This window comes from Phoenix dactylifera, chromosome 9, assembly GCF_051530095.1.
Source record: "Phoenix dactylifera cultivar Ajwa chromosome 9, Ajwa_hap1_PhDact_Kaust_v1.1, whole genome shotgun sequence".
Taxonomy (NCBI): Eukaryota; Viridiplantae; Streptophyta; class Magnoliopsida; order Arecales; family Arecaceae; genus Phoenix; species Phoenix dactylifera.
The window spans coordinates 8,314,139-8,335,370 of record NC_143198.1 but is presented as its reverse complement, the minus strand read 5'-3'; the positions used below and the strand labels follow the sequence as shown (position 1 = coordinate 8,335,370).

The following is a 21,232-nucleotide window of genomic DNA, read 5'->3' as shown; positions in this document are numbered from 1 at the left end:
AGATGTGAGATGTCTCAAGCTATTGGTAGAATAAGGCATGCATCACGTATGCATGCACATGTAACGCCTAACTCGATGTCTGAAGGGTATGGGACAGGTGGAGCTAGGTTATTGATCGGTGCGCGCTGCAACCCACGCGTCCCTGTGAAAAGAAAAAAAATAATAACCGAAGTGGCTTTGGAATGCTGCATTCGAGGAGTTAGCAACGTGACTGAGGAATGGAGAACCGTCGAGTGGGGGGGCTCCTGCGGGTCCTTTGGAGGATCAAAGGGGCAAGGCTTTTTTTTTTGTTTATTTGGTAACTGAAGGGACAAGGCTTTGAAAGGGATGGAGACGAGCAAGTTCCCTTTCTTCTTTTTGGTACAAGGCGAGCGAGTTCGTTGGCTACTTGGGAACTGACTGCAATCTAACGTAACCTTTGTTTAATCGAGGAAGTAGCTTTCGGACCAACGAGATTGGTGGCTCAGACGAGCTGCAGTACGCTACAGGAGGAAAAGAAAAACAAAGTCTTTGGTGACTTTTAACTTGTCGAGACTGCTCAAAAGCATTGGGAAATTTTTGTGCATGCTAAAATGTCATGACACTTTTTGAAAATATTGAGGAGTAACGATGTTTAAGATCACTAACTATAAACCACCGACCACTGTGAGGTTGCTGGAAACTTAATTAAGCGATGCACTTTTACATCTGAGAAATCTTTGATGCTCTTTTCATAAGTGTTGGAAAAAATTGTTGTCCAATTATTTCGCTCAAGCTCTCCACGCAGCATCGTTTCATATGCTCTTCAACCCCCAACACCACGCACCCATCGACTAGCTCTACCCTTTCTCAAAGTCCGCCTCCTAGTCTTTCTTTCTCAAAGTAATTTTTGCAACCAACTCGTCCGGGTCTTCTCCAACCCTATCTTCGCTAGGGTTTCGATTGAAAGGCAGAGGCCATCATCTTGAGCATCAGATTTTGATCTTATGAGGGAGGAATATTTCCTTTTTCAAAGAATAGAATGCGATCTTGCAGTCAGATATATAATTTAGGTTTTATGATTTTGGACTTTTTATGCATTTTTTCCTTACAATCTTACAATCCAATTAATTCTTGGCTCAAATTTGTTTGGTTATGGCCTAAACTAGCAGCTATTCTTGTTCGTTATTCCTTTTTCTTGTTCTTTTCTAACTGTGAATTTGTTTTGGGCATCTCTTGCTCCGGTCATGAGTGTCTTTTATTTTGAGTGCAATCTTGAATCTAGCTTTGACAATTTAGGGTTCATGATTTGTTATCAGCTCAAATTCATACAATATGGTGTTGGTGTGAATTAGGTATTTTCTTGTTTGCAGTTCCCTTTCCTCATGCTTTTCTTGCTGACGATTCCTTTGGTTTTCTTATTTTGATACTAGTATTTCTCATTTTACATGTGATCTTGCAATTGGCTTATTAAATTCAGGGTTTGTGATTTTCTTCCCATGGAACCTTCCTTTCCTTGTGACCTTAACTTGCACTAGAGTAAACAATGGTCAAGTTCGTAATTACTCGGTCTTATAACAAATTTGTTAAAATACGGCGAACATATACTCTGTTTGTGGTGTTCGTTCATTCGTGGGTTGCTCTACTAGTAACTGCTCATGGTGTATAAAAAAAAGAAAAGAAAATGTGTATTGGGAGCAGAATTCAAGCCAACAAGAGTTCGAAGAGAGATCGGAGGATGTGTTTGCGTCAATGGCGGGAAGAATACCATCTATTTCGGTTTCAAAAAGACTTATTTGATGATACTATAGAGTTATGATTTACCTCTATTTCGCCATCTAGAACAAATATTCTTAGATAAATGTATAGCATCAACGACAATTATAATTAGATATCTAAGTCTTCAAAAAAAAAAAGAGGAAGGGAGGAGGTTGGTAGCTTAATGAATAAAGGTTTAACAGAGGAGATTAATATTAGTTTGCTAAATGTCGGAGTGTTTGAGGATGCTAACAACTTCTTTGAAGATATTGGTAATGTAGATGGGCATAGAAATGATGATGACATAATAATAGCATCTGCACAGAAGAGTTAAGTAGTTGTGGGGAAAAAAGGAGCTTTTATTTATTAATCTTATTGAGAGTACAATCTTTTAGGTACAATTTTTGATGTGACACATAAAAAAGGAATATATGGGATAATTTTATTAGAACATTATTAAATCTTGATGGAAAGACCAAAGATAACTGGAAGGCACATCATGATTTAAAAGATATGCGTGTAAAAGAGAAGCTTCATCCCAAAATACTTTTTAATAATAAAATTTATTTGCCTCCTGCATATTATACAATGCCTGCTAAAAAGAAAGATTTTTTTTTAACAATTCTAGAAAAATGTTGAAGTTTTTGATGAGTATATATCGAACATTTCACCATGTATAATTCTGAAAGAAAACTTTCAAATCCTAAAAGTCACGATGGTCATATTTTAATGCAAGATATTTTTTACTAACTTTAAGATCGTCCATATCGAAATATTATACTATAAAATTCATGGTTCTCATGAGCTTGATCAATTGGAGTCTCATATTTCACTAACACTTTGCCAAATGGAGAAAATTTTTCCTCCAAGAACTTTTGCTATAATGGTTCATCTAGTCATTCACTTAGCTTCAGAGGCTAAACTTAGTAAACTAATATACTTTAGATGGATATCCTCTATTGACAGGTAAAATACTATAAACTTTATAGTTACAATTTAGAAATTTTTAATTTATACTAAGCATACTGACGTTGATGTTTTAAAATTTTTTTGACTTTTTTTATGGTATTTTGTTCGCTCAAAGGATTATGTATGGAATAGATCTCATCTCGAGAGCTCGACTGCGGAAGGATATATTCACTACAACAAAATGCATCTTTTCCAACGCTTTTTAAAGTGTATACCGACTCTTATAAGCATCGGTAATTTCGACGCCGACGCTTTTGAAAGCATTGCAAAAGCGTCGCCTATGTCAGAGTAGAATTTTTTTTTACTGACGATTTTGAAAAGCATCGGAAATAATGGAAGTTTTGCCAACGCTTTAAAGCGTCGGCAATAGTTATTCTAACAATGCTTTAAAGCGTCGTTATAGTTATTTTTGTTTTCTTAAAAAATAAAAAGCTTAGTTAGAAATTCTAATAATGCTTTAACGGGAGCTTTTTTTCCTATTTTTTTGGGAAAAAAAAAAAAGAAAACCTGTATCTAGCTAAAAAAAATCAATTCCATTCTCCATGTTATGCTTCTTCTAAAATTAGAACAACAAATGCACAAGATAGATAAAAAAAAAATAACAAAAAAGAACAACAGATGCCTCTATTATTGATATTTTTTTACAAGAAGCATATGCCCCATTTATTGATCTTTTATGAGAAGCATATTTACAAATTCTCAAGAAAATCTTCACCTTAAAAAAATCTTCACCTCCTTCATACGATCATAGAAAACATGAAAAGAATTGTTGGGGGCACCAGCTCCCAGCGCTGCAATCTCTTCTCGATCTTGAAGACTTTATCCACCAAAAAAGAAAAAAAAATCAGAAAAGAATCAAGAAACAAAAGAAAAAGAGAATGAAAGAAGGGGTTAGGGATCACTGTGACTTGGAGAAATTTCGATCTGGCAGTCAATGGGTTAGGGATCACTGCGCCGGTTCTTACTCTCCTCTGACCTCCTCCATCCCAGAAACCCGCTTTCAAATCCCTCATGGCTACGGAAGCCTCCACCAACCTCCCCCCCCTAAGATCCTCCCTCGAAGACCGTAGCCTCTCCCGCAGCAGGGATATAGTCCACACCATGGCCAGCACCTCCCGCCGCTTGCTCCGGATCTCCTCGGCGATCTCTCAGATCTCGCGGTAGAGGGGGCGGTCGGAGAGAAGGCGGAGGGCATCGGAGAGGGTGGCAGCGGCGGCATCAGCACCGGAGGCGGCCTGGGAGCAACGGGAGAAGATGTCGGCAAAGTCTTGGCAGTGGGCAAGGATGTAGTCGCGCACCTTATCCTTGATGTGGAGCGATCGGATCTGGAGACAGTCAATGAGGAGGCAGAGGTCGGGAGCGGAGAGAGGGGAGGACTCATCGAGGTCCTGGATTGAGAGGAGATCCCTCACGTTGATGGAGCCCAAGAGGACGAAGGCGGCTGGGGGAGTGGAAAAAGAGATTTTGCTGAGGGTTGGGATGAAGGCAAGGGTCAGAGATTTGTATCAAAAAAAAAAGTGGGGGTTAGGGATTTTGGCCGCCCGCAGGTTTTGGGGGCCGGGGTTGAAATTTTGGCCTCTGATGATGCTCAAAGCTTAATCTCGACACTTATTAGCATCATCTAATTTCAAATTTTTCTGACGTTACTAAAAAGCGTCGGCAAATTTTGGCGTAGTGACAAAATTGCCGACGCTTCTTTCTCGCGTCGGCAATAAAGGGTTGGAAAAACCTATTTTTGTTGTAGTGATCGCAGAAGAGTGTCTAACGATTTATTCAAAATATTTTGAAGGTGTAGAGACAATATTTGATCAACCACAAAGGAATTATACAATGTAGATATGAAGAAGCTAATATGGAAGAGTTTTGGTGAAGGTTGAAAGTAGTGTTCTTGATAAAAAATAATTGGCACAAGTACATCATTGTATGCTACTTTATAGTGATAAAATATCTGAGTATCGTAAGTTAGAATGGTTATAATATAATTAAATTTAATTTCCTATCATATATAATGTTAGATGCATTTAAGTCGATTATATTTATGTCAAAAATTTATGGTTGCTCAGCAATGAGTCAATCGTAACATTCGCGCTAACTTAAGGATTGAGCAAAGATATTTAGTCAAATTATTTCCTGGCTAGCTTTTCAAACATGTTATATGTATAATATTAAAATATATGTTAATTTCGTAAAGATTAGTAATGATTAATTTATAGTTAATTATATCTTATTCTTTAGATGCCCATGATGATGGAGAGCAATTGTTCAAATGAATTAATAATTATTGCTTGGTATTTGAACAATGTTAATATATTTAGTGGCTTCATCATCGATGGTTTTAGATTTCACACTAAGAAGTGTGAGAAGTTCAAGAAGATGCAAAATAGTAGAGTTGTGGTAGGAGCAGATGGAAAAAGTTATTATGGTGCACTCCAAATATTTATAAGTTGGATTATTATAAAAAATTAATATAGTGTTATCTGATATGATTGAGTGAATATAAACTTATCTAAAAATTTGAAGCAAGATACAAACATGCCTATATTTGTAAATTTTTCAAGATTGATATATATTTATGTTATTGAAGAATAATTTATTTGTATTTTTATCCTAAATTTGAGAAGTATTTTTTGTATGAGGATGGTAAGAACACATATGAGATTTAAAAAAAAATACCAAGCCTTTGACCCATTTTTGTGCATGTGTATCATAGGTGTATATCGAAATTTGGGGATAGGGACATGGTTGGAGGATCTCCCGACACCTAACGTCACACATCCAGTACATCCAATGTTGCTCTCTCTCATCTTGATGATACCATCATTAGTTCCTATTGCTGCTGAATCACAAACTAAGGTCGGAGCGTAGCTCGGCTGACCCTAAGGTCGGGAAGAACCGAGCTGAATGAGGTGGCCGAGGTGTAGAAAGTCGATCTTCTTTGGGATGGCCTGCAAGATGTCTTCTTTTCGAAGAGTTTCGGCAGGAAACCCTCCGATGCCTAAGTTAGGATAGAGAGGCAATAATATGGAAGGAAAAAAATTTAGCTGAATGAGGACCCTTGGGCTATTCCTTTAATAGGCACTCCATTTTGTCGTTAGTTGAGTTGATGTGACGTATATTAATGGGCAATCGTATGTCTATGGCATGGGCAACATTCTGTGTGGGCGGCATGTGACACTAATTGTGCACCAACTACAGCGTTGCCAAATCTGCGGATTGCTAGAAGTGTCAGCTCTTGTTGGCACTTGTCAATTGGCTCCTCGGCTGGTCGGCTCCTCGACTGGTCGGCTCCTCGGTTGTCGCCAAAGTTGTTCACCTCGGTTTATACCAAGTTCAAGAAGGTCGGTTTGGTCTAAGGTCGAGGGGTCCGACGTTTTCTCATCACTTGCCCCTCACTTCCGAAGCCGAGCTGATTTCAGTTCGGGTGACGGAAGCCATCAACTCAATCGAAGACAAGGCTTTTGTCAGGGACCATTAATACGTCGGTTGATCTTCTTGAAGCGTCACCGTATCTGGGCTATCTTGGAGCATCATTATTACAGGGTTATCTCAAGGTATCATTAATGTAGTGATCCTGGTGAATCATCCGCACCGTACCTCGAGCTAACACATGGCTGAATCTTCTCAAGTAGCTAAACTGTTGCTTTGATTAAGGTCGTCCGTGCCTCTATATAAGGATAAGCCCCCCCTTTAGTTTGCACTTTTACTTCATTTGCTAATTTGCCCAAGTACTCCCTTTTCTATCTATAGGTGGAAAGGAAGATTTTTTTTCATTTCCTCCGAGCAGTCATAGCAATTTGAATCCCTGTGGAGGACACCTCGAAAATCTCTAAATTGGCCCCCAAGGATATCTGGTGATAATCAAGGGTCCTTTGACACACTTTTGAAATCTAGATCCAAGATTCTTGCTTTGCAAGAATTATTACCGAAGGAGATGCTGATCAACGTTGGTCTAAGACCAACCGACTCTTAGGGTAAACTTTTTCTATCTTTTGTCCTTGGAATTCTTGTCTAACACTTGAGTTGTTAGCAGGTAGCTTTATTTGTTGGAAAGCATCGTAGGACAATACATCGACCGAACTTTCATTATCAATAAGTATTCTCTCTACATCATATTTTGCAATTGTAAGAGAAATGTCTATAACATTATCATGAGAAGTCTGTAACCCTCTTAGGTTGGCGTTAGAGAACGAAATGACTTCTTCCGTATACTGTTTCTTCCCCTATGACCCAACGCGAATCTGGTACACCGTTAGGGCCCGCAAGAGTACTTAGGGATCTCTAACTCTCTGTTCCTCTAATCTCTTCTTGTGTTTGAGGATGGGGGGAATGGAAGAGACTATTTTTATGTATTGTCGAATGGTATGAATTTTAGATTAAGGCTTAGGTTGGTTACATTAAATAAGAACATTGTTTTCCTAAGAAGGAAGTTCAGACTAACGAAGAAGAGTATAACTTTGCTATTAGAAGAAGATGGGTTCGTGATGAGTCCTTTGCAGCTGTTAAACCTTGCCATATGTCATTATCAAAACTCTATTACGCATCTTGGCCCATGTATGCTTTTCTAGTAGTATATTTATAAAAAATAGTAGTAGATGCATTCTAACAAATTCAGAGGATATCACTGCTGAGTAAAAATGATTGATTAGCATAGATGCAATTTTTGTCAACTAAAAAAAATATTGCATACTTGAATAGAATTTTTATTTTTGTAGTTCACAAGGTTGAGCCTATCATTATTAGGTTAGTTTGTAATGGCAACAATCCTTGATACTTAGGCATTTTCACTTGTATGGTCTTGTATAACCTGCTTTCTGTAGTTTTCACTCATTGCAAAAGAAACCAAGCACAGAAAATGACAAGTACAAGGATCCGATTCAGACCCGACCTAGATCCGACATGGATCCAATTTTTTTTGGGTTACGATCAGGTTATACATGGACTCGACCCGACCCGAATGACCCATTAGGTCAGAAATTTTAGCTGTAGACCCGACCCGATTTTCTATTGGGTTGGGTCTTGGTCCAACATTAGGATTGAACAAGGAACCAAGTTCGGTCGGGGTCATTCATGACCCGGTCTAATCCAATCCATTTCGAGACCACTTCAAGTCTTGGCTTCGAGAGTGGTGGCTGATCAGGTGCATGCAGAACGTTGGTTGCTAAGAATGGTGGCTGGGTTGAACATATTCCAACCATGCTGGTTCCATCCACTGCTGCTTGCTGCAAGCCCTGAGCCACCGCAGTCAAAGCCTACACCTGTTGAATGAGCAAGTTAAACTGCTCGTTATTCATAAGTGCAGTTGGTTGTTTCTACGGAGCATGTTTTGGGTTTTGCAATGACCCTCGTGAGGCCGGAGCGTGGGGTTGCCCGGCATGAGATGCACCGCGAGCTCCTCGCAACCTCATGTTGGCTATTTCTCTCTTCACTTGATACCAGTGTAGCTAGGGACCCTTCCTCTAGCGCCAATTTATTGCAGCTGAATTTCGGACCGAGATCAGAGCGCAGCTCGACTGATCTTGAGGTTGGAAAGAACCGAGCTGAACGAGATGGCCGAGGTGGCTGAAGTTGATCTCCTTCGGGATGGCCGGCAAGAAGTCCTCTTGTTAGAGAGTTTTCAGAGGAGGATCCTCCAATGTCTAAGTTAGAATAAAAAGCAACAATATAGAAAGGAGAAATTTTAGCAGAGTAGTGTTCTCTAAGTGAACATCACATACCTGAGGACCTTCGGACTATCCCTTTATGCAGTCCATTTTATCATTACTTGAGTTGATGTGACGTGCGTTAATAGTCAGTCGTACGTCTACTACGGGGCATCATTCCTCGTAGATGGCATATGGCGCTGATCGTACGCCGACTGCAGCACTACCAAATTTGTTGATTATCAAAACTGTCGGCCCTTGTCGATACGTGTCGATTGACTCTTCAGTTGAATGGCTCTTTGGTTGAATGGCTTCTCGGTTGTGGCCGAAGTCATTCACCTGAGTTTATACTGAGTTTAAAGAGGTCGATTTGGTCCAAAATTGAGGTGTCCAGCATTTTTTCCATCAAAGCTCCCACATCGATTGCCTACTATTTTCCTCGTCTCAGTGGAATGCTCTTAAAAAATTGACGAATAAATGTAATGGAATGAGCGCAATGGCAGCTGAGCTAAGGGGGTGGTCATGAGCTGCCACCTCGCATTTCCTCCACTAAGTTTTAGGTTCCGTCATCCATCAAGTCTCGTGTGGTTGGTGGCGTCATGGCATACGCACGATTGCTGCTGATGTCACTTTTTCATCGCGTTCCTTAGGTTTTATCTCCAGCCACTTTTAATTTCGAACAGCAATGCATTATGAATTTATATATGTATTATTTACTAATACACGACCAAAAAGTGTTTGAATAATTGCCTATGTATGAGGTCATCCGGTTACACATTTTGCATGAGGTTAATTGCTCTCTCCAACACTTTCTAGCAGATCCATCCAACAATAGTCCTCAAGTAGTGAATTGGACTCGGTAAGCAAAAAGTTTTTGCAATCAATGACTAAATTTAATCTCGCCGACTAGTGGTTTACTTTGGATCTTTCGACCGTAGAAAGTTATATTTAATGACGGTTTAGAATAACCGAGTCCTTCTCAGGGAAGAAAAGGATGTGGGTTTTGTAACTGCATGGATGCAGCGTTTCATGATCTTATGTACAGTCGTTTTATCTGTAGTGCCCTCGAGGCAAGGTCGACTGCTGCACCACCTATTAGAAGCAACCAAATCTATCAATTAGCAGCTTCTTTCGATGGCCCTTCGCATCACTGGTTCCTTGCCGCCCCCTATTGACAAGGATGAACCAGAAGTTGGATGCCAATTGGCAAGTAGAAGCCGCCAGCTTAAGAAGAAAACAATAGTGATTTATTCATAGTCTACAAATTGAGAGACACCATGACGGCTGTGAATGAAGCCAATTGTGAAGTAGTGATGTTGAGGAAGAAGGTGCATGCATGATCTCTGGTGCATTCATGACCTCTGGTGCCTGGAGTGGCATGGGCCCCAATATAATTTAGTATTTGACCCACCAACATAGAGAGCATGAGCTGCAATCTCTCTCTCTCTCACTCGGCTCTCTCTGTCTTGTTTTTTTCATATGGTTCAATATCCATAGCAATTTAATTAGCTTTGGATTATGGGCATTGTTTTGGATTTGATTTTGCTTATCCTAGGAGGAGATGAAGAACACTAACTACCCTTTGGGCCAATAGAATAAGCAGGGAGAGCGAGAGTGGCCACTCCTCCCTCCCTCCTTTCTCATTAAATTCATGAGTTAGGAAAAGTAGAACATAATTCAGCTAGTTTTTCCTTAAACAAAGCACTAAAAGACGAACTCTTGTGAGAAAGCAAGTTTGCTGCTTGTTGCGACTTGCGAGGGAGATGGGAATGTGTGTGGCAAAGAGAGGATAAGGGGGCAGGTGAGGTTTATCTATTGGCTAATTTTTATGTCTTGAAAAGGGTTGTCCTTGGTGAGGACTGATGAGAGAGACTGGTGCTTTTTTTTTTTTTTAATCTAATGCATTTTCTTCAGAAATGGTAGTGGATTGGCCATTGCACTTTCCAGCCGAAGAAGTTAATATTATCTGTCTGTGAAGCTAATTTGGAAGAATAAATACTGTTTTTGCTGTACATGGGAGGCCGACCACATCCCCTCATTCGGCACTGCCAGCGACCCAAAATTAAAGGACCGTTACTTTCTCTTTCTTTTTATCATTGATTTTCTTGTTTTGTTCTTTCCCATGTTTTTAGTGATTTTTTTTTCATATACTTCTATACACAAAGAGGAGAAAGTTTTAATTGTACCAAATTCACTGCTGAGCTGATAGTCTAATCCAGCCAAAACGCAATATGGACAAATATGCTCTTTGGCTCTTTTTTTTTTGTTTGTTTGTTTGTTTGTTTGTTTGGGGGGGGGGGGGGCGGGCTTTTTGCTTTGATTAGCCGACTGAGCTGGTCGATTTGGTCCAACTAATAATTTTGTTCTTTTCTAAAGAGAAAATCTCTTTTAGATTGTCAAGGCCACATATGGACAAATAAGCTCTTTGGCTCCTTTTTTTTTTTTTTTTTTTTTTTGTCTTCTTTGTCCACATTTGTGTGTGTTGCTTTTTGCTTGAATTTGGTCCACCAAGCTAGTGAACTTGGTCCAACTAATAATTTCTTCTCTTCCAGAGAGAAATCTCTCTGGCTTGTGGATTGTCTGGTGGCCTTGAGAAAATGAGTTGAAGGACCGCTATATTTTACAAGGAGGATGCTTTCTCTCTAACATTGATTTTACTGAAATTTATCATGCTTGATATGTGTTATCATTTACAATTATAATATGCTTATCATACAAACTACACGTTCACATTCAATATCTGGTTGACTTACGTGTGCATTTCTTTTTTTCCAATGCACTCATCTATATTTTGTTCTTTTCAAAATTAAAGATCATGATGATACGAAATTTGCTGGTGCATTGTTAAATGCATTGTTCTGATACAAAGACCCTGTTAGACATGCGCTTTCCTGTAGATATTAACAGACAGGCTACAGTCTTAGAGCATGGCTCTTTGCAAAATGTCTTGGAAGGGAATAGATTATGTTGGCTTACATATTTAGATGAAGCATCTACATGTTCAGTGTTTTACTTGAGTGTCAGCTAGAATTCTCCACATGCAATGCGTAGATGGAGATGTACAAACTCCCCAGCAGAGCTTCATGCACCACCTGGGAGTAAATACTGGATGGGAACCTACTGTTTTGGATGTCATTAATCCATATTTTATGGCTAATTTGTTGTGATAGGACAGTCTAGAGCTAGTGCAAGGATTTCAAACCAAATTAGCTTCATGCGAGAAAGATCAATTGCTTTGGGTATTGTGTATTACATGCAATTGATGAGTTAGTTATTATTGTTCTAGAATTCACAGTGGAAAAATATTTTCGTAGAATGATAAGGCATGTGCATGAGAGCAATGACAAGTGCCTTGATAAACATATCTTAATTGGTTTAACCTCTTAATTAGATGCAGTCTATTGGTATTTTGCGAGAGGCTTTGATCAATATCTTTTAGAGATAGAATGGAATATTATTCAATGTTAAATTAAAATCTTCAAAGGAACTGCTAGAGAGTAAATATGAAATTATTTTTCAACAAAAAAAAAAGGTTGGTTGGATCAAAATGTTTGGATGGCTTCAACTACAAGGAAATATTGGATGTTGTTGGACTCTAGTGAAAAGAGATGCCTAATAGAAACATCTGCCTGTATTTTCTATTGTAGAAGGGATAATAGTGTAGAAGGGACAAAGGATAAGGCATAGGAAAGTGCGACTGCATGATTAAAGCAACACGGATGGAGCGTACTTCACTTTTAGAATGAAAAATGGAACTCAAGTTTTTCATAGTGATGAATGTTATATAAAAAGGATTTTCCAGAGAAGAATTTGTTGTGAAAGAGTTTATTCAAACAATCTATGCATAAGAATTCTTTTAAGTTAAAGATTATTTGAAAATTGACCCAATCAGAGAGAAGAAATCTATTCCTTTGGTCTACTCAATTTAAATCTCTCATAGAAAATAATAAAAAATTAAGAATTAAAAATAGAGCTTCTAGCCTTTTTTGATTTCATTAGTTAATGCTTCATTCAAGAAAAGATTTCATTAGTTAATAATAAATTGATACATAAAAATTTTATTTATACTAATGAGGTCTACTTTTCTAAATTTCATTCCTTTTCTAGTCAAAGAAGGAGAAAGCTTCTAAAAACATGAAGAAATTATACTAGAGTGAAACTTATCCAAGAGTTAGATCTCGACTCTGGCGATCAACTCTAACTGATGTCACATTATATAATTTCTTTCAGATTGGAAGGATCAGGTACACATAGTCAAAGTAAACCAAAAAGGAAAGTTATACTTTGATTAGTTCATTTTAAGCGCTAAATGTCGTCAAATGTATATATATCAGCAAAGTATGTTGAACCTCTACAACATCATTGTACTCTCATAGTGCTCCATGAAAGCTTCATTTTGGCACTTGAAATGATGAAAATAGATAAAAAAAAAGAAATGACCTCTAGAATTTATGACAATCAACTTTTGAATGTGGCAAATTCTACTCCCAAACTCTGCTCGAATCTACCTGAAATAGCCACAATGGTTCACATTAAATTTGGTGATCCTCCGGGATAAAAAGCGGCTGCAGTGTTATTATATACGAGTGATCTATTGTATCAAGAATTACCTTATCTTGCTCTTAGGTGTATAGAATCTTCTCTCGAAGGTAGGACTTGAGAAGTGCTTGCGATATGAAGCATTGCTTGGCTTTTTGAAGAGGAACCTACAACCCAACATTTCTGTGCAATACAAACTGACATCAAAACATGTGAAATACCTAGAATGATTTTGATTTCTTGCTAGATTCTTATTTCCTTGGTTCACCAGAGAGAACGAAGCAAGGGAATAAATTGAAAGTTCTATCAAGATATGCATTGAAATAATACAATTACTCAAGAGACTATTTCTCAAAAGGAACAATTGTTATTAAAAAACTATTATGTAGCACTTCGTATGCTGACTCCTAACATAGAACAAATGATTGCTCTTAATTGGCAGTTTAATTCACCATTTTCCAACTCTAAACCTAAATCCAGAGAAAACATATTATGTTGCTTCATATATCAATTATTCTACACCCATCAATGACTATCTTATTTGTGCGATCGTCTAGTTACCCAATGCTTGGTAATGGAAGTTAATTTCTTGCAGATGTGTTCTCATCGACTTATCCTATGTGTCACTCTAATGATATTCTCTTGTATCCTAGATATGGAAACCCAATAGGCTTTGCCTATTCCATCAATGAACATGAATGGCATGGTTCCAATGGCTTATCCTGTTCCCAATTATATTGGCTCCTGACTAGGACCATGGCCAGCTTTTGAGGAAACCTAGTCATGGCATGCCTTCAGAAGGAAACAGGATTGATCACGTTCAGAGTCAGTCCCTGTACTTTTGCGTGAAGATGCTGGAAGAGCCCTGATTCTGAGTGGAATATGAACCTTCCCTGCACAGGATATTCTAAGAAAGGTTATGAGAGAAGGAATAGCAACATTGATGAACCGGCAATCTCTACTAGAAACCATTTCCCATATTGTCACGGCCTGTAGTTAACTACTGGTCCTGTGGTCCACGCATGCAGCCATTTTTTGTATGGACAACCATACCCTGGTAGGATGCATTACCTTTGATGTGCCCATGTGGTATCTACTGCCTAGGGACCATGGAATCTGGCTTCATATGTCACTGAAGTTTGGAGAGAACACGTAGCTTCCCAATATAGAAAATGCAATAGCAGCCATGAAACTAGAATAAGGTGATGAGAGATGGGACGATGCTTAGTGATGATGATAGCAAATAATAGTTTTTGGAATGTCTTCACGATACTCTTACCGTCCAGTACACCTAAAGCTTAATCTTGCATCGCCGATTTTTGGAAGGAGACCAGCATTACCCTAACTCGGCAAAAGGGGGATGCCATACTACATGTTGCAACTTGAGAGTACGGTGCCTAACCATTCACCAAAACATTTGGAGTGAAACCAAATGATGGACAACCAAATTGGTGGTAGGTCGTTATGCTGTCTCGATTGACATAGGATGCTCGCTGTGCCATTAGGAGATTGACAGCTATCAATATCGCCACACCATACATGATAAGGTTGCCTTGTTTGATAGCCATTCATCTCCCGATGGAGACCATTGAGCAATGTGCAGCACTCTACAATGCAAACATACACCATAGAGGATTTGTGTTTATCTCGGCTATATTACAAGACAAACAACAGTGTTAGGATAGGGCACGATGGGTGGAATGGAGTCGGATATCAGCATTTTTCTTGACATTGATGATAGGTGATCTACACGTTTTTCTTGATTGTTTGGTTTCTTGAAATATGGTTTTTTTGGTCGCAAGTAGTGATAGAGGCTTGAGCTATATGTCAGGTGAGTGATGGGGGAGTCATCAATAAACTTCCCTTTATTTCTTGACAGAAACTCAATTCTTCTGTTCTACTGCCTTCGGAGAATACAGGGAGATGGAGAAGAGCATGTGCAAGAAATCCTTGATATGTAATTGGAGGGAGTATCAAACAAATATGGGCTTGTCAAGGTGGGTGCCCTGCATTAATGGTGGCCGGTGGATTTGTTCGAGAGATATACAAGGAGAAAAATAGCTGGTGGGGCTCATGACAAATTGAAAGAGAAGCACGAGAATAAATTTTGTAAAGAGACGTGGATTCAACACTCCAGGTAATTTTTTTTGCAGAAGCTGTGATCCCCAACCAAATCAAAGATCACTACCAGCCATGGTGATGTACTAGTCTTGTTGCCAAAACTTGATTTAGATCACACAACATCCGTCGGACAAAAGATTATAAGATATTTTGGTTCGATGGATTAGTTTAATCAAAGATTATGATTGTAACAAATAACAATGTGCTTGTTGGAGGCGTGGAGGCTGCATGGTTTGAAGTAGGGATGACAACAGTTAGATATAGATCAAGATAGATTATTTCTCGCACCCATCTAAGCCATCTTATGCTCGTTTCCGACAGAGCTGGAGTTGGAGGGGGCAGATAGAGTTAAAACAAAAGTAAGTTGGATGGATCGGATCGAATAAAATTACAAAAATATATAAATTTTTATATATTAATTATATTTTTATTTATGAGAGAGGATATAGAAAATATTATACGTATAGGGGTTGGGTTGGGGATGAGCTTTATCATTTCCCGTATCTATTGCAGATTGGGTAAAATCCATCCTACTCGGGCTGGATTAGATCGGGTATCCAATAGGATGGAGGCCATTAGGAAGGTTGAGGTATGATAGATACCTTTTAACGCGGCGACAGAGGACTCGTGTCGTTCCCGAATACCCCGACAAAAACGTCAGCCTCTTCTTCCATAGAAAAAGTTATATCCTACCTTCGTTCCCCCCGTCACTCTCTCTCTCTTCTCACTGTGCAAAAGGGAACGCGTTTTTTTTTTTTACCGTTACAGTTCTTTTACTGCAGAGCACAACAAATATAAATAAAAATTCTCAAGACCGACCTGATCTTCGGGCTCTCTACTGCCACGTACCACTACCGCACTTCCCATTTCTCTGGCGAAGAGCATCTTGATGCTTTGAAACTTGGACCCCCCACTTCATCCAAAGAGCATGTGCGGAAATAAAAAAAAATCCTTCCCCAGGATAAACCTTGGTTAGGTTATAAGGCCTCCTCCTTCCGCATTAACTCCATGGCTAATGAGAAGAGGGGGGAGAGAGAGGGGGAGTTGTGGATGGAGATATGGTGGCTATTGATGCAGTTATCTCCTGCATAAGAGCCTTGGAATTTATTTGATACAGTTATCTCCTGCAATAAGAGCCTTGGAGTTTATTAGTAACACTCCGTTGGCTGTTTCACTGGGCCATATTTATGCACCAGAGAGAGAGAGACGGGGGAGGGCGGCAAAACACACACACACACACACACACACACAGAAGGCAGACTGATAGTGTATAAGTGCAACATTATTATATTCTGAATAATATTCACAACAGAGGATACTAAGGGGAGGGGAACCTGTGCTTCCCTACACACGGGAATACAAGAACCCCCTTTCCTCAATACATAGACACAAGAAGATGGTGGGCGGAATTATTATGGGAACAAAGCTATCATCTTCATCAACTGTATCACTATATGTAGACTAAGGGGGACAAAAAAAAAAAAAGGGAAAAGGAAAGGAAGGAAAGAATAACAGAGACCAGCTGAGCTCGGCGAACCTAACTAGTAAGTACAGCCCCAACAAAGCTACAAGCTGGTCTCTACTCTCTCGCTATTACCAACTGTAGAAAGGAACAAAACAGAATAAACTAACCGAGGAGACTCCGGGGACCTCTATGCGAAGCATATCCCTCTGGTAAAGTCTCTCCCGCCCAGAAAAGGATGAAGGTGGATATAGAGGAAAAGAGGAGCGGCTCCGTGGCCCCTCTCCTCTTTTATGCCTGTGATTCCAGGTCCTTTGAGTTGATGAATGTCCCATGGAAGCCATAAGGAACTCTGGATGGCAGCTTCACCGACGCCTCGAGCCGCATGTCGACGGCGTTGACGATGAGCAGCTCCGACTGGGATGTCTTCTCATTGTGCATGAAGGTGAGGACGTAGCCGTCGTCCTCCCTCGGCGACGACGCGTGCCTCGGCACGAAGTATGGCTCCCCGCCGTACCGGTCCTCGCCGAAGATGAACTTGGCCACCTCGCCAGTGAAGAGGTCGACCTTGGCGAAGCCCGACACCTTGGGCCATGGATTGGCGATGGCCAGGTAGGCGTAGCGGGTCTTCCGGCCGAGCTTGTTCCGGTTCACCATTCCGGCCTCGAGGTTCAATTGGTCGGTGGGGCCCAGAATGGGCCGTCGGGTGGATTTGCCGGTGGTCGGGTCGAGCCGGATCTCTGACAGCACGCTCCTGAGGGTCTCATCGCTCTCGTTGAATATGGAGTCGGCCGGCGTCATGCAGGAGCCGAGGACGACGACCTCGCCGGTGCCGGGCTCCTCCCATGCGTTCCAGAGGTGGAAGCAGAAGCAGTCCGGGACGTCGACCCACTTCATCTCCGACGCGTTGGCGGCGTGCTTGGGGAGAATTCCGAAACGGGAGGTCTTGCTCCGGTCGTACACGACCGGCGAGCCGCCGCGGATCATCTCCGGGAGCTTGAAGACCACCTGCTGGTCCGGGATCACGACGAAATTCTCGGTGATGGCGAAGTCATGCATCATGGTCGGCTGGTCGAGGGGGATCTCGACGTCGGGTGACTTCTCGCCGGCGGGGGAGAAGTGGAAGTACTTGAGGTATGGCTTCTGGATGACGTCGTAGCTGAGAGCGAAGAGCTCGCGGGACACGGGGTCGAGCTTGGGGTGGGCGATCATGGCGGAGCGGAGCTGGCCGTCGAAGTCGTAGCGTCCGACGGTCTCGAGGTCGCCGGAGGGGTTGACGCGGACGTGGTAGGGGAGGTCATCCTCCGACATGGCGAGCAGGCGCTCGTGGAAGTAGATGAGCCCGGCGTTGGCGACGCCGGTGCCGTGGGAGGGGTCGACAAGGCCGAAGAGGGCGCGGGCGTAGAAGAGGAGGAGGCGGGCGATGCCGGAGTGGCCGTGGAGCTCGCCGATGGCCTTGGGGAAGATGGGCCGCCCGAGGGCGCGCTCCTGCCGGAGGCGCTCCGTCTCGGTGAAGCGGCACGTGTAACTGGCGGCGCCATTGCGGAGGTGGACGGCGTGGACCATGCCGTCCCCATCGAAGAAGTGGTGGCCGGCGACCGGCTGGAAGTGCGGGTTGGCGCCGTTCCGCACGTATACCCCATTGATGAACGGCGGGATGTGGCCGGAGACGGGGAGGTCATGGTGGGGGGGCTGCTCGCCGACCGGGGCGAAATTGCCGGCGATCTGGACGGCGGGGTCGGAGGTCTTGGGCAGCGGGTGCGGGCGCTCGAGCACGTTCGATATGAAGGCGTCCTCGACGCTGTCCAGCGCCGCGGAAGCCAGCCGCTGGAGGAAATTCCATTGGGGCCGGTTGCTCCGGCCGTCGTCGCGGCGGTGCTTCCGTTGATCGGGCTTGCTCGAGGGCTTCGTAATTGTCGCCGCCTCTTTGACATAAAGAGAAGGTGGGTGGTAGGAGGAGTGGGCGGGGAGGTTGAGGAGGGAATGGGAGGAGGCGGAGCAATGGATGGACGTGGGGTGTTGCCGAGGCTTTCTTAGTTGTTTGATGGATATTGAGCGGTCCAGGCCCAGAAGGGGACTCAATTGGTGGGCCCTAGAGATTGGATTGGCTGCGGCTGGGCGAGCACTGGGAGAGGCCATGGTCTGTGCTCCAAGGAGGAGAAGCCGAGGGACTTTTGGAGTGGGAGGTGGAAGCCAGGGAGTGGTGTTTGAAAGCTTGTCTATATGCTTCAGGTTCTTCAGCAGTGGAGGGATTGCAAGTCGGTGATTTTTTTTCTTTTTTTTTAAAGGATTTGAAGTGGATTGAGTTGGGAAGAGGGGGATTGGGAGAGGGGGTGTATTTATAGAGTTGGGGAAGAGGGGTGCGGGTGGGGTGGCTCTCAATATCATGTTGTTTTGAATGGAGGTCTCCACATCGACACCTTAGAGAAGCCCACGTGTTGGATTCTGCGGAAAGGGTTAATGGGGACTGGCATTGATTTTTGTATGACCAACAAATTTTTTTTCTTCTAAACAAATTAGGGAGGGAGGTGAGGTGGGGGTCCGGGTTTGGTGCGTTGAATAGGGCAAGAGATAGAATCTTTTGTATGGAAGAATGATTGATATGACCGTCCGATCATACCTTGCAAAGATTGTTTTTTGCATAGATTTGAAAGCACCGGTAGCTCTTTTATTCGTCCATCTGTACATATATCGAAGTAACCATCCTACAATCCAATGGTGGATGGAAGGAGGATTTGGATATTTTTTTGCACAAAAAATACCACTCCCATCTGCAAGCAGCATGCCTCCTTCAATAAGCTTAGTGTCCCTTTTTTCAATGTAACTAAAAGACAAAAGGTAACAAGAGAGAAAAATATTTGAAAGAGACGATTAATGAAAAGGAAGAGAAGAAAATATTACAAGTCAAGAAGTAAAAAAAAAGAGTAAGGTTTAATGGGATGTATGCACCAATAAAGCCATCCTCTGCTCTCCTGATTGATGCTTAGAATTTCTTGCACCTCCATTTAGTCCAAAGTTCATGAAGGTTCGCTGGCCAACTTCTTAAGTTCCATTAATTTATAATAGAAGTCCAAATGCCCCTGACATCTAATGAATAACAAATTTCAACATTGAACCATAAAAAGCACAACCTGAGCTCACTTACCATCGTTTTTTAGCAAAAATTTCCCCAGTGTGGAGCAAATTCTTCAAGAGTACTTTCATTTTTTTCAAAACTTGCTGCCTTCCACATTGTCCACTAGTATGGACAGATCAAACCATTATTGTTGATGAACTTGTGTTAAGATCCTAATGTAAAAGTACCATCATAACGGGGTAGAAGACTTGGAGCTAGATGGTCCCTCCCCTCATTCGGCCCTCTGCCATTATAACTGTCTCTCTCTTTCCACTTCCTTATTCAAAGCACTCTGCCGTTTTCCGTTGGCATCCCACAAGCCCACCACGACCGTAGTTATACTAGTATTTATCATACACTCACCACGACCGTAGCTCCAAGTGCTCAATCATCAATGTCTAAAAGTGTGGAAGGAACAAGATGGTATAATGTGGTCACATTCGTATTGCAAATGTTGTCTACTGTAACACTTTTCTGTACTAAATCTTTTGAAAGCAGGGGATCCGCAGTTGTTGCGGTAGAAAGTCCCAGAACCATTTACTCTAGATTTTTGGTACAAAGGGGACTCAAGCTGGTAAAGGAGGAGGATACTATTCCCATCACCAGCTGGCTTTTGTTGGATTGAAATTTCTTAGAATGGAGGAGGAGGAGTCAGTCTTAGATACTGTTCCTGGTTGACTTAATGGGTGTTGTGAGTTAACCACATCAAAATCTTGACGATGGCAACGATTGAGAGGGTTGTGTTTGGTGTTGTGCCTTGGAGGTCCCCCTCATGTCCTTCAAATGTGCGGTGCTTATCAAGTATTCCGAGCTAGAACACCGCCCACGTATTGGAAAAGCTTTCTTGGATCATTCAACGCGGCGTTTGGAAACAAATTTATTTATTTTTTGGTTCCAATGACTTGCCTATATAAAAGTTTCTCTGGTAACAAAAGAGGTGGCAAGATTAAGAGATGGCCCGAATTGCTAAATGGATGGAGCTCGATCGACTTGGTTCTGTGACCGGACAGAACTCTTGAAACTCTCTCAAGCCAGTGTCTTCTCTGCAACTTCGTTCTTCTCTTCAAATTAATAAAAGCCGGGTGACTGTCCCTTGCAGCCTCCCTTATCATCAAAAAGAAAAAAGAAAAGAGAAGAGGTGACGAAATCGCGATCATTCTAATGGTGGTGGTGGTTGTTCTTCTCCTCCGCCTGGTCCTTCCCCACTAAACTCACACAAAAATAGGACGGGGACTGATCGGCCCCATCGCACCCACCTGGGGAGGTGGGCACATCAAATTCTTTAATTTATTCTTACGAGCTTGGTGTAGGAGCATTGTGTGGTCTTCAGGTGTCTGGTGAATAAATAATATTATTGAGTTAGAGAAAGAGGAAACGTGACGTTGGCTCGCCACCTTTCGATTTCATAGACGGTGCAGAGCCAAACGTGGACCGCCCACATTGGCCACAATTCTCGCGTTCGGTGTGATTTGTTTTTTTTTAGACACTTTTTTGTTTGAATGAAGTGGACCAACCCGCCGTGTTACACTTTATTGAGCCCAAACCGCGTCCCAGACTCTTGCTGCAATTAGGAAACAGAGAGAAAATTTGATTGAAAGGCTAAAACAGCACGTCGATTGGCTGCAAAACTTAGCAATGTACCGTTGTTGTTAATTGATTTGTTAGCTCTTT

At 41.8% G+C, this 21,232-nt stretch overlaps 1 protein-coding gene across 1 annotated transcript; it reads right to left on the bottom strand.

Annotated features, from left to right (window-relative positions):
- Positions 1–16,245: 16,245 nt before the first annotated feature.
- LOC103721240 (9-cis-epoxycarotenoid dioxygenase, chloroplastic-like) lies at positions 16,246–18,756 on the bottom strand. Its single transcript, XM_008811361.6, has one exon. The coding sequence runs from the start codon at positions 18,583–18,585 to the stop codon at positions 16,738–16,740; it is 1,848 nt and encodes a 615-aa protein (XP_008809583.4). The 5' UTR covers positions 18,586–18,756; the 3' UTR covers positions 16,246–16,737.
- Between the last annotated feature and the right edge of the window lie 2,476 nt (positions 18,757–21,232).

Bases quoted from the DNA above. Each gene is read 5' to 3' on its own strand.
- LOC103721240 (XM_008811361.6), bottom strand. From the start codon at position 18,585: ATGGCCTCTCCCAGTGCTCGCCCAGCCGCAGCCAATCCAATCTCTAGG.